At 41.8% G+C, this 14,270-nt stretch overlaps 1 protein-coding gene across 1 annotated transcript in view; it reads right to left on the reverse strand.

Annotated features, from left to right (window-relative positions):
• Positions 1-8,806: 8,806 nt before the first annotated feature.
• The window catches only part of LOC139475311 (uncharacterized), a 33,515-nt gene continuing 28,051 nt past the window's right edge, over positions 8,807-14,270 (reverse strand). The window contains exons 4-9 of the mRNA XM_071258538.1: positions 13,573-13,777; positions 11,374-11,505; positions 10,984-11,140; positions 9,498-9,648; positions 9,201-9,348; positions 8,807-8,988 (exon numbers count right to left, since the gene is read on the reverse strand). Coding sequence (XP_071114639.1) covers positions 8,807-8,988; positions 9,201-9,348; positions 9,498-9,648; positions 10,984-11,140; positions 11,374-11,505; positions 13,573-13,777 — 975 coding nt within the window. The remainder of the gene's footprint in view (positions 8,989-9,200; positions 9,349-9,497; positions 9,649-10,983; positions 11,141-11,373; positions 11,506-13,572; positions 13,778-14,270) is intronic.

The following is a 14,270-nucleotide window of genomic DNA, read 5'->3' on the forward strand; positions in this document are numbered from 1 at the left end:
TTCACGTACATTCTCCATCCATAAACTGTAAATGCGACACTCTACCCCACTTCTCCCCTCCATGTACAGTAAATGAAACATTCTACCCACATTCTCCCTTGATATCCTGTAATGAGACATTCCACCTACCTTCTCCCCTCCATGTACAGTAAATGAAACATTCTACCCACATTCTCCCTTCATATCCTGTGAATGAGACATTCCACCTACCTTCTCCCCTCCATATACAGTAAATGAGATGTTCCATCCACCTTCTCCCCTCCATGTCCAACAAAATGAGACTTTCCGCCAACGTTCTCCCCTCAATGTGCAACAAAATGAAACTTTCCACCTACCTTCTCCCCTCCATGTAAAGAAAATGAGACATTCCAAATACCTTCTCCCCTCCATGAACAGTAAATGTGATATTCTTCAGCACCAGATTCCGACCCTGGCGGTATCGCAGACTGTAATTAATAAATTCTAGCCTGCCTCTGTCTGGCCAGTTGAAGGGGAGTTGTCCCTTTCTCAAAGCTGCCTACAATTGGATACAGTGTAACATGGTAAGTCTTGACCTGTTAGCCAGGAAAACTGTAGGGAACGTCCATACAAAGTCCGTAAAGTGACTATAAATGACATAATATTAAAAATTGTTTATGCGGGCGATTTAGCGGGGAATATGGTCCAGACACAATAGTTCTCAATAAATAACAAACGTCAATGCCAGAGAATACTTGATTGTCTTCCGAAACAGATTCCAATGGGCACAAAAGGTAACATAGTGGTGCAAGTTTTATGAATAACACATACTACACATACCAAACCCCGCATGAATTTGGGGATTTTAGGTATTTCGGGAAAAGCTATGCTTTGCTGATACAATAGGCATTCGATGGATTACAAAGATACTGAATAAACGTCAGTGTCACTATATTGACTGTGCATTCATCTAATGTTATATACGTGGACTTCCGAACATCCATTCATGCACACAAGCAACGACGGAAGGTCAAGATTCAGCTCAACCCTTACACATTGCGCAGTCAGCATCAAACCCTTATTCACTTAATGTTGAAACCAAATGGATAATAAATAAAATCTCACATCATTTGGGCAGTTGATGAACTGTTGGGCGGTTCTGGGCCGGAAGAGCGAAACCTAGCAATAATCAGCTCTAAAATCTCTTCGCTTTCGTGAAGCTACAGTAAGACTGGTCACGCTACTGTACTCCAGATTGACCTCCATTTCGCTCTGAGTAATCAACAAGAACCCCAAGGCCGAATTGATCTAGAAAAGGCAATATTTGGTACTATGGTGAGTCAAAGCGATATAAGACAAAGGCGGTAATTTTGAAAATAGCTTCTAAAATCCTGAAAAGAACTATCAGACATGTTGGTAAATAGTCCAAACACTCTCTTCCTAGCAATAAAATGTTGAAAGTTTTTATATCTAAGATCACTAAACTTGTAAACAAATCTATGAATTTATTTTGATAATTGGAATTTGGCAGCAATTCGGATTTCTACACGGCTTACGTTCAGATCTGTAATTAAACGTATTCTAATTGAATGTATGAATAAATGGGTAATGCTTGCATTATCGAAACTGATATGTTATCCTCCACAAGCACAGCACTTTATCTGCAAGATAAACTTTCAATCATAACCCAAAGAGCCACTACAAAATACCTGTAGTTTTGTTTTTCCCCAATGAAAATCAAAGGTAGTACATCCAGTGAGAAAGCCGTCCCAAGCCCAAGAAAAGCTTCAGACCTGATTCCTTTAGTCCGGTTCCGCAGTAGAGATTTTGCACTGCAGATAACGTTGTCAACAACCATGAAATGTATACCCATCCACCTCACCGTAAAATTATTAAACCATCAGCAACACGGATTAAAACGTTTCTTTTGGGCATATTTTGAAAAGCGATCGTAAGGCGTAAGTTTTTGTTAGCGCAGGAGACGTCACACGTATAATCTCCCTGGTTTAAAGTGCTAGAGGAAGCTATGATGTTTCTATAAAAAGGGACCAGGGAGTGGCAACAGATTAGTATGTCAAGTGTGTTAAGGTTAATCGCAATACGTGTCAATATTGAAGACTGAACATTTTGAATATGTTTTTGACATCTGTCAGAGGTTCAGAAAGAACATGTCATGAAATATATTTTTTTATGTTGACATCCCTCCTTATCATTGAAACTGAACAAACAAATGATTGTTATATGTTCATTTCACAGCAGGTTATCTAAATAGAATGTTCTTTGTTGGCGCAGAATCAAGATACGGAAATTGGGAAATCATTGACAGATAAGCAGTCGTATTTCCGGCAACGTTAATATAGGCGTTCGCTGATTGTGTTTGATTATTGTCTTCACTGCTTGTGTCTAAACTCATTCCATGTCCGCTAAAGGGTTTAACACTTTTATGAATAAAACTCTGGTCATAGAAAACTAGATCCGTATCAACCCCTTACTATACTTCAAACTACTATTTTACGTGTGCTTCAGACCCGTGAAGATCCGGTTCAGAATAGGTCTTCAGCAACCTATGCTTGTCGTAAAAGCCGATTATGCTTGTCGTGAGAGGCGACTAACGGTATCGGGTGGTCAGGCTTGCATGTCATCGATCCCAATTGCGATGATGACTCGATTATTTACAGACCACCGTCATACTGCTGAAATATTGAGTGCAGCGTAAAACAACCAACCAACCAACCTTTACCCTGAACCTCTCAGCAGGTCTTGATCATGTGTATAGGTTGTCTTATATTTCTATCTGCTGCCGACCGCCCCCGTGGTCTAGTGGTAGAGCATCCGCCCGGAGAGCGGAAGGTCCGGGGTTCGATCCCTGGCCGCGTCATACCAAAAGACGTTAAAAGATGGTACTTGTTGTTATTCTGGTCGGCTCGGAGTCAGTAAAACTGTGTCTGAGAGGGGTATTCATGTTAAACTGCGGCATGGTATCTCAGTGGGAAAACACTATAAATCGGCATCAGTCCGGACTGGTACAAGCAGCTACACACACACACACACACACACACACACACACACACACACGCACAGACGTTCTGCACGTCGCTATATAGGTTCAATAACCCTGGACGCGACGTTAAACTCAATTTCACCTCACCTCATCTATATGCTGCCTTTAATATGTGTATATGTTGTCTTAATATTTTCATGCATCGTCTTGGTGTGTGTATGGGTTGTCCTTATATTTCTATGTGCTGTCTTAAGATATATTTGTATGTGATGTCTTAATACTTGTAGGGGCGGTCGGGTACCCTAGTGGCTAAAGCGTTCGCTCGTCACTCCGAAGCCCTGGGTTTGATTTCCGACATGGGTACAATGTGTGAAGCCCATTTCTGGTGTCCCCCGCCGTGATATTGCTGGAATATTGCCAAAAGCGGCATAAAACCATACTAACTCACTCATTCACTCGCTTAATGCAAGGTATTGAACCAGAATATTGTGGAGAGAACACTTCGTGATTGTTGTCGTCTCAGTTATCGGTACATAGGAAACGTCCAAGGTGAAGGTCAGCTGCCATCCATAACGCGTATGTCCCCCGTTCGAATCGACAGTGGCCTGACATCTCCTGCCCATGGAAGAGACGAATATGCGAATCACTTCCTGGGAAATGATAGCCCACACGTCCTGCAACGAAAAAGCCAACTGCTGCAACGTCTTGGGGTGTAGTTGACGTCGGCGTAGCCGTCTATCCAAAACATCCCACAGGTGTCCTATCGGGTTTAAATTCGGGTATCTGGAGGGCCAGGGGAGAGCACCAACATTGTGGTTGTGTGGGCAGGCTCTTTTGATCCGTGCTGTATGCGGTCGAGCGTTGTCCTGCTGGAATACACGGTTACCGTTGGTTGCAATTGGGAGGACGCGTGGTAGAATTTCAATTTCATTGATGTATCGTTGAGCCGTAAGATTGCCCTGGACATGGACCAAACCTGCCCTGCCATGATGAGAGATAGGCGCCCACATCACAACGCTACCCCTACCAAACCTGTCCACTTCCTGTACGCAGTTTCCGGCGTAACGTTCTCCCCGACGTCGGTAGACGCATGCTCTTCCATCCCCTCGATGGAGGAGAAATCTTGATTCTCAATCGCAGTTTAGGCCATACCCTGTGTTGACGACACCAATGCATTCGTTGTTGACGATGTTGTCGACTCAAAATGACGCATCGAACATGAGATCTTGTTCGTAGACCTGCTGTTCTCAAACGGTTTCGTACGGTCTGGTCGGAGATTCTGCGCAGTCCTGGTATTTGGGATGCGGTTGAGGTGGTTGTGGTCGTCTTTGCACGTTCGTGGCGTAGCGATGTAGCGACCTTGGGCGAGGGTGGTTACTCTTGGTTGTCCCGACCTTCGGCGATCACGTGTTGACCCATGCTGTTGAAACCGATCTCATAGCCTGTTGATCTTACTGGGCACTACATTGGAAACCCTGGCTACAGCTGATCGGGATTCCCTTGCCTACAAGCGGGCTATGACGTTGTTTCGTTGCACTTCTGTTAATCTTGGCATATTGTTGAACTGTCAATGTTCGATTGACGCAGATGCCAGGCACGTGCAGTACGTGAAACTCCATGGTGCGTTTTTGCAAATCCGACTAATGGTTTGCATGTCCTTGTTGTGATCATTTTGATCCGGGATATTTGTCACTGACACTATAACACATTAACCCTCTTCATTTTGCACTTCTTGGTCCAATAATTTTGCTTTTATGACCAAGAATATCCGTTTTGCGTTTCTTTTTTTAGGAGTATAATGTATGTGTTGTTCTCGTATATTTATGTGTTGTCTTACTATTTGTCTTAATATTTGTATGCATTGTCTTGATATGTGTATGCATTGTCTTAATATTTATGTCTTGAGACTGGATGAGCCTGGACGCCGTCATTGAACTGCTCGACTGCCTGGATCAATGGGCATCCAAACTTGCTTATAGACTTCCAGAGAGCCTCCCGACTGACAGTGTTGAACGCTTTCATAAGGTCTATAAAAGTGGTGAAAGTGGTCGACACTTGGTTCCTGACATTTCTCCTGCGGCTGGTGTGTAGCAAACACCATGTCAGTGGTACCATGCTCCTTTCGGAAGCCACATTTTCTCTGGGAGCAGGTCATATTCGATGTGTTTGATGAGGCGGTTGAGGAGTATTCTGGTTTGGACCTTCCCAGCAATGCAGCAAGTGAGATGGCCCTGTTGTCATCACATGCCTGTCTGTTGCCCTTTCGTTTGAACAGGTGTACAACGGAAGCCTCTTTGAAGTCTTGTTGGACGGCTCCCATGTCCCTATGGACTGGAACCGTTGTATCATTGTATCCCGCATCTGTGTTTTCCGACAAGCTTGTAGATTTCATGTGGTATTGCATGAGCCTCTGGAGCTGTGCCACTTGATAGCTGATGTATGGCATTCTCTGCTTCGGGTAGGGAAGGTAGATTATCAATTTCATTTTTGACCATTATGTGGATGTTATTGAAATTGGCATGCTTGTCTTTGTCGTTGAGGTTGGCTCTGTGTGGTCTGGGCTCCACAACCAGCACCCTTGTGACACCCTTATTGTTTTTATCAAACCAATGTTGATGCTTACGCTTCGTGGTACCAAGGGTCTCAAGGGCTGCTGCATAAACAGTGTCGGAAAGGAAGCCTGTCTTCAAGCGTAGAGTATTCATGCACTTTGGTACTGGCTATCCACTAAGGCGCCGCTGGTTTAGGATTCTGATTTTCATCTTTGAGATGATGAGTCGATGGTCAGCCCAGCAGTCGGTGCCTGAAATCCTGCCCCTCTTCCTGACGATGAAATAGTCAATGAGATGCCAGTGCTTAGAGCAATAATGCATCCATGACATCACGTTACGGGGGGGAAAGCCCGAAGTGATACGGTAGCTGACAAACCTAGAAACATAATCGGGTCGAACTGGGATTCGAACCCCCAATCATAGGTTTCTGGCTTGCCCAAGTGACGCAACTCTAAACAGCGAATCGCGGCACCTTAGACGACTGGGCCAATCTTGCCCCCACTCTTACTAGGAGACTGAAGCTGTACACTCGTTCTTTATTTCGTCAGGTTCAGTCATGGTGTGTGCGTAGACGCTGATGACCTTGGCCTACTTCTTTCCTGTCATGGTCATGAATCTGTCATTGTGCCCCGGAAAAAAGAGCTCAACTTGCTGACGAGTTCATTCCACAATGCAAAACCAACTCCAGCTTTGCGCCGCTCGTCTGTGGCTCGCCCACTCCAGAATCTCCTGCCCAGATCTCCTTGATGCTCTTTCAGCTGTCCCTCCTCAGCAAGACGTGTCTTGCTGAGAGCAACGATATGCTTTTACTTACAGGTATAGCTAGCCATTGATTTTCTGTGAATTCCAATCATTTGACCATTTCCAACCATTGTTCCTTAAAATTTAAGACAAAAATATTTATGTTTCAGACTGTTGAAAAATGAAATAGTCTGCCACACGTTTACATAGTTGCAATCAAGTTTTAATTTAATTTCCTTCTGGTTTTGCAGCTGTAGCTGAAGAATATATAGTTTCGATGCTTGTATTACATACTGGAGAATTTTGACTCTTTCAATGCCTTTTCATGAATACATTTTCATAATAATTAACATGCTATTCAGAATAAGGTATTTGTTTCAAAAGCCCATTAGATATATAGAGAATACTACACTCATTCTCGTTAGTGTAAATACATAACAACTTGCGTTCGCGACAGACCAAACTTCGCATGAATATTGATATATGCCCAAATATGGGCATTGTTGATACGCATTAACAACATGCGCCTGCAGTTGTGTTTGCAAACAAAACAACACCGACGCTCAAGATCCTTTTGGAGGAAATTCTTCAACTAATGTTAATTCAAGCGCGATGTTGTTAGTACGCAGGACACCTATAAGAATAGTTCCATTAGCGCCGCGCCTTGAATATCGGACCAACAGTCGGTCACTCGCCCTGCCTGGGTCCCGTCATGGTTCGGTTTCCTTGATCTATCAGCTGAATTTATATCATGTACGTACCATTTTGGAAGAGGGAAATCAGAGTGTTCGCCAAAGACATTCATGTTAACTGTACCACTAAATACTGAACACGTGAAAATCAACAAACTGAAGTCTGCTTGCATGTCAGTGACAGCTTCGAACGATCGAAGGGCAAGGTCGCCACCGGATTAAGAAAAGACAACCATGATCTACTCACAGTGTTTTACGCTAGAGAGAGGGAATGTTATTGTTCACATTTGGGATGTTTGGGGCCGTAAAATCAGAAGTTAAGCACACTTCCACGGAGTTTTCGAATGATTTGTATCGTAACTGTTCACTTTTAGTGATCGAGTCGTGCAGTCGTGTACGTTCATTTATGAACACCTCCCGAAACAACGCCACAAAATACGCTTCGAAGGGGACACTGATGACACAACCGGATCATCCTAAGTAAGTCTAGATATTTGTCAAGATAGTTTAAACAGACTTCATTTTCCCCGTTTACCATTTTACGTTAAATCAAATTGAAAGTTGCGAAAGTGGTCCGATGCGTCATGCTCATGGGGACCCTCGCTCTCTTGATCGGTAGTCGTACATTGTAAATGGATACAGCTCGAATATATTAATAATGTCTGTAAAAGCTCTATGCATAACTTATATAGAATGCAAACCGAATTTGACTATACTGTTTGGTTTAATAAAGTGTTTGTAAATATCTCTCGTTCTCATGAATTTCTTCAGTTCTGCCTTGTAGTTGCAAAATGAATGACGTCTCGCGATGTTTTATGAATAAAAAAAGTAGTCCCGATGTGACAGAGGTCACGGTTATCCAATCAACACGAATAAAACAAGGTCAACCTTGCACGACACACGTGTGACGTACGGATTTAGTATTTTATAAGGCTCAAATGCGTCTCAAAAACATTAGAAAATGATAACAAATTAAACCGTTTATAGCTGCAATGATGAGTTGCATTAGGTATACAAAGTTTGTGACAGAGAACTTTTAGATTGAAGAAATTAATAGATAAAAGACATTTGACATTTACTTGTATCACAAGAGTATTCTGGACATTGCATTTTTATCACTGAATTGGTTCCATATTATCGTCTATTAGTTGATGAAACAAGCAGAGAGGAAAGATTCTTTTCATTTGTAGCATCCGGAGTGAGTCAACATATCAATAGAGAGATGTTCACTCTGGCACGTAGGCTTCGGTATTTTTCCGATTACGACACACATGAGTTCATGGTCAAATCTAACTTTTAACGAATCAAAATGAGGTATTGTGACATGTGACAAAGACAGGCCAGGCCCAAACACTATAAAATGATACCTTCAACAGTAGGAAAGGAGAGCGCGGTTTGTCAATCGATCGAGTTCTCCCCAGTTAGTGACGAGCCTGACCGGTCTGATCCTGTCGTGTATTGATAGATGGCTGAGAGTAAGTAAAACAATGTGAGTATAAAGCTGGTGTTGCGTTTCTTCATTATGCGAGAATGAATGCTGATGGAGACAACTTGGAGTAAGCGTCGTTAGACCCATCACTCCTTGGCTGAGCTCACAAGGCGACTTGCAAAGTCATGGTTTAACTGACCATGATGACCAGGAGCGGCAATACTTTCAATAACTGTAGTAGGGTCCCACTTGACACCCGAAAGCAGTTACGACAGTATCTTACTACCTGTACCTTTACCATGTGGGTAATAATCTCAAAATATCGACTGTAAATATCAATTATGATAAAAATGAATTAGAAACAATTGTTTGAAGGGAATATTGGTATGAACTGTTTGCTTGTAGGTTATATCCCCGCATTCCATGGCAGATATCAAGTCAGCCACAGAAACTTCCTGTCCTGTAGTATATCTGCAAGATCCCGATTGTATCTGCTGTAAAATGTGTCGAGTAAGACACGGGTCTTTTTAAGCATAGGTCCTTTACTTTTCTTCTTCTTGCTGACATTGAGATGAGGCACACTGGCGATGTAAGACAACCACTCTTCAGTGTAATCTGAAATACAATGTGCCTTTGTATGAGTTATCCTAAAGTCGGAATATGTGTATGTCAGTAACTGAGTTGGTCTGGGGAATTATGTTGACATATCCCAAACACATAATTATGACAATTTTATCTTTCCTTTCATACTTGTTTATATTTCATGAAACTGTGTCACTAATCGAAAGGAAATTTACGCAACCGGAAAGAAAAAGATAAAAACTCACTTAGTTTTAAATAGTTGTACACTTTTCTTAACTGAGCTTTTGGATCCTGATTGTGGTCCTCTGTTCGCAAGATCAGGAATTGCTCTCTTGAAAAAACCTTCAGCCATTCTCGCATGTACACTGAATAGCACCCAAAGTAAATGAAAGTCTGTGAAAGAAAAATGCGAATTGTAATATGCGATAACGTACATCAATTTAACTCCTCATAGCATCACCATGTCATTCAGCATTACAAATGTACACATAAGTTAATATATCACATCTCTGAACTGTTCACTGGTCAAGAGATATTCCTACCCGAACTGTTCGTCCGATGTCAAGGCTGTACAGACAATGTTCCACCGTGTGGTTCTTCATGCAGGTCTCCTCGATCTGAATATCTCTTGTCACAGCTTCATGGAAATCCTCAGCTGACCGTCCGACTCGCATCATATAGTCAGAATATAACCTGCAATGATGTCATCTGGCCTTCAGGTGTGCGTAAATATCCAGACGTACGAATGACCAAATGGTCAGGATGTTTTAAACCAATTTATTTTAAACATACATGCTAAGAGCTTTGCATTCGAACCGATATTTATGCCGAGAGATCCGACTGAAAATATTACCAATGATAATGGCATTAGAATGTTATATTTAGAAGTTTAACCAAATTAGTTTTATTTGTGTTACATTCTTTAGTTATATCTAATACAATATTTATTTAAATTTCAAATAACTGATTTATGTTGAATAAATATATTTATTGTACTTCAGACATGGTATATTCATAAAATGCAAAGTTATTTTAGTATGTTAAGAAAATGTAAAGGCACCTTCAATGTAGTAATAATATAAAAAGGGGTTAGTGTTTGATTGTAGCCTTCGACAATTCAAATAAAATCAAATATTGATTTTCTACAAATATGACATATATTTCTATAATTTGATGCATCCTTGTCAAAGACATATAATTTTGTTTATTGAATTTTCTCATTCTGTCAAAATACCATTAGAAATACCATTAAAATACCCGTTCTCAGAGGTCATGTATGCCTGGAGACTACCCTGTAATAAGATCTCAAGTCAGCAGGGTCATAAGCTGTTTATGTGCTACTTTCATGCGTTGTGACCATGACCTTTAAAGTGTCATTGTCTCATTGTGTTAGTTAATGAGACGAAATGGGTGTCGACCAAGTACGTGCCATTTAATTTAAGCGACATTGTTCCATTACGACCTTATCATGAGAATGTGTTTATGAACCACTCTCAAATAGTTATGACCATGACTACTAGGAAAGAATTCGCGAAATCGCGCATGCACTGAACGGAAAATGTGGACAAGGTAATAAACAATCCGCATGCGCAGAACGATTGAATTCAGCACTTCCGCTAAGCGATACGAGTACAACGTCAAACTCCGGGCTGGAATCTAACAGGCGAGAACTGACCAATGAGATGTGAGATGTAGAAATTCCGGTAGAGGCTGTCGCTTGTATGACAATGTCAATCAAGAAAATGAGGAGCTTGATGATATCATTCTCTCCCAGTAAATTCCGATGTCAAACAACAACGTTATTTTGACGTAAAAACGATGCTTCGAAAGCGTCCGAAAACGTGGTTTTCCCGTTCAAAGAACATACACAAAAACAACGTTTTCGCGATTGCAGTGTTAACAGGCAGGCGTTCTAAACCTGGAATGTTACTGACATCAGCGTTAAATATCATTCATTAACTCATTTACCCTTTATACGACAGTTAGGAAAATAAACCAAGGTTCAGTAAATCCAAACCAGGCACCTACCTGTCAGTTGGATTTCTGAGGATGAGAATAAACTTCGGATCTGTATACACGTGTCTCATGAGATGGGGTGTCAGAACCACAGGTTTCTCTAGACCTACATTTTGTGGTATTTTTGGCCATCCAACGAAATTTTGAAAATCGGCCGGGGTTGCATCACCTGGGCGAACAAGACGAAGTTAGTGAGCAAGCAATTGCACGTTTGTTTTAACGCCGCTCAGCAAAATATTTCACTAATACCAGGGCGTGTTAGCTGCGTGTGAAAGGAGGCGGGACCACTTTGATCAAACAAGGGGTACAATGCTGACAAACCTGGAAACGTAATCGAAGTGCGAACCAGGGATTTTCAAATTGTTAAATATTCATCAAATGTATTTAATCAGGTATATTTACCTGTGATCATGTTGTGGTGGCCTGTGTCTGAAGTTGTCTCTTTTATCCGGTGTGTAACAGTATCAAACTTTTGTTGATAGCAGCTGAAGTTGCATGGTGTCTCCGCTTTCATTTTTAAAACTTGTTGAGGACCTATCAGTGATTGAAATACCAATGAGTCATACTTTATTTGTATGTTGTTGAACAAATATATGCGCAACAATGTATGCTTTCATGATTATCAAACATGTTCTACCGCATTTTATATTGCATTCTTAGCCACACCAAAATGTAGCCGCGTAATAAACATTGATCACTGTCACTAAACTGACAAGAGTAAATTGGCACGGCTTCCATGGCCGAAAGCTATGCACATCCTGGACGGGACTCAACCCAAAAAAGTACGAGAATCTGTACTATACTAAGAAAGTGTCATCCCAAGTATAAGTATATTTGACCACTTAGTAAATGGCATTGTGTGTTCATATTACAGATGAATGTTCTGAATAAGACAGGAGTCACGGGAATAGTGTTGGAAGCAGGCAGAAAACTCGATAGGTATCCCTTCAGCACTAGGCAAGTAGAGAGGTCGCAATCTCAAGGCAAGTTGAGAAAGAAAGGCACTCGTCTCTCACTTATGCAGGTTCAAACAGCCTTTAGATACTTCGAACTAGGGGGCTAGTGTACAACACTAGTTGTCCAGTTTCAGGATGTGAGTATGTCCTTGAAAACTGAGCTGCCTTGGCGAGATCTGTTGCTTTTCTTTCCCGTTTTGTTGAACTTCATAAGGAATCGGCTGCTGTGGAGATACTATAAACTTTTCAAGCACTTAACACTGTGCAAGTTGACAATTTTGTGTTTCAAAGTCGTTTTTGTCCACCGCCACTAATTCTGAGGCCTGTGAGAACTCGTGCTTCGGGAACTTGGTGACAGACATGTCGGTGAGCCCACTTTCATTTAGCCACGATTAAAAACCGCCACTCTCTATCGGAGCCATGACGACCGTCCTCCAAACTTGCAAATTGGACTAAGTCGCACCCTCTGACCTTAATGGCGCACGCGAAGGAAGCTGCTTGCGACGTCACCAGCACGTATTGGATTCCAGTGAAGTTAAACACAAACAAACAAAACAAAAGAAACGCGCATACCATATATGTCGGTTAACATATGACGAATTATTCATAATCAAAAGATATTAGAATGGTTTGATGGACAATGGAATGATGTGTGAGCCAACGCTCATGAACGCATCACATGTGACGTCATAGATGCATGACTCGAGATGCATCAACTGTCTCGTGCAGGATAAGCGTGTAAAGTTTGAAAATCACGTGCAGCATATCGGGATAGGAATAAAGACACTCCGTGGTAACACTTGACTGATTGTTAGTTGTCATTAATTTGTACACATGGGAAACATCTCTTCTTGACGTACATACTTCCCTATATGTTTCTATGGTTCGCGTTTCTTTTGGCGGTAAGTATAGTATATATTCATAATTTATTAGAATTTGAAATCAAATAAAACAATGTTTCCATGTTTCGTGTAAAACCACTTTTACAAAATGCAACAGACAACTGAAAACATTGCTAGGTTTATCGTGTAAATTGATTTAACGAGCTGGAAGATCATAGGATGTATTCGGGTATACACACAACTCAAAATATCCTTCAATGCATAAGGAGCACAGAACTCACCAGTAACATGCCACGTTTATCGGCACTACCACAGAGAAAAGGGCCATTGGTATGGTCAGTTGGGAACCAGACACACCTTCGATAAATACTTTGGTTGCTTTCGTGCAACAATCATTGTCACTGTCAGGTTACTATCACAAAACCGACAGACAATGGACACACCAAAGACAAGCAGTACATGTGTCTCCACATTGAACGCAGATCGCTATTTGCTTATTCTTCAAGAATCACTTCTTGCCTGTTATAGTCACCAGCTTCAACTGCCCCAGGACACGCATATTGTATATAACATTAATGTTTTAATTTCTAGCTATAGGGAGCAAGTTCTAGCTCTTCAGACCGCATGGCAAAGTAAATGTGTATCGTCGTCTGAGAGGTCTGTGTACAGTGAAACAAATAAACTGTAAAAACCGCATGTTTTGGTTTGTATGTACCAATACACTTTAAAGTGAATGTAATTTAAACTCTTGTCAATCATTCACTCATCCATACACGGTAGTATTATAATAATGGAAGTATTACCATATTTTCTACAGCACCAGTAATGGATTTCCTTCTGTTCCAGAAATACGTCTTTATGGGTCTTTATGCGGTAGGCGAGGTCGGTGGTCCCCGACTTGCACACACCCAGAATATGGAAGTAAGGGATGCACCTGAGACGTAACTTCCCATCCTCTTTCGCGTACCAGCAGGGGTTCTTAAAGTCCGACAGATATTGGGGTCTTTCCTGTAACATAAGACACTGTGACATCATCACAAAACAGCACTTCATTAATGTTTTGTATATGGCATGATTTGCAAACGCAGCATCCTCTGCGTATGTACTGTAGACCATGTGGTGTGATAAGACAGTATGATCTCAATAAATTTCTTTGTGACCAAGTATCGTGAGCAACGTCCTGCCAGTTGTGAGTGAATGAGTTGGGGTTAGGCGCCGCTTTATTCCAGTTATATCACGGTTTGTTGGCTTAATGTGGGAAGAAAGCCCGAAGTGATACAGGTCTCAGACGTTTACCACTTCGGTGAAACCCACGAGCACGGGTATGGTGCTGACAACCCTACAAACATAATCGGGGCGAACCGGGATTCGAACCCACAATCATAGGTTTCTGGCGTGCCCAAGGTACGCAACTCTGCAAAGCGAATCCCGACGCCTTAGACGACTAGGCCACCCGTGCTCCCCCACACACCCCACACCCTCTTGTTCGAGGTTATTTGAC

The sequence above is a fragment of the Haliotis cracherodii genome, unplaced genomic scaffold (genome assembly GCF_022045235.1).
Source record: "Haliotis cracherodii isolate W230 unplaced genomic scaffold, xgHalCrac1.p SCAF_3, whole genome shotgun sequence".
Taxonomy (NCBI): Eukaryota; Metazoa; Mollusca; class Gastropoda; order Lepetellida; family Haliotidae; genus Haliotis; species Haliotis cracherodii.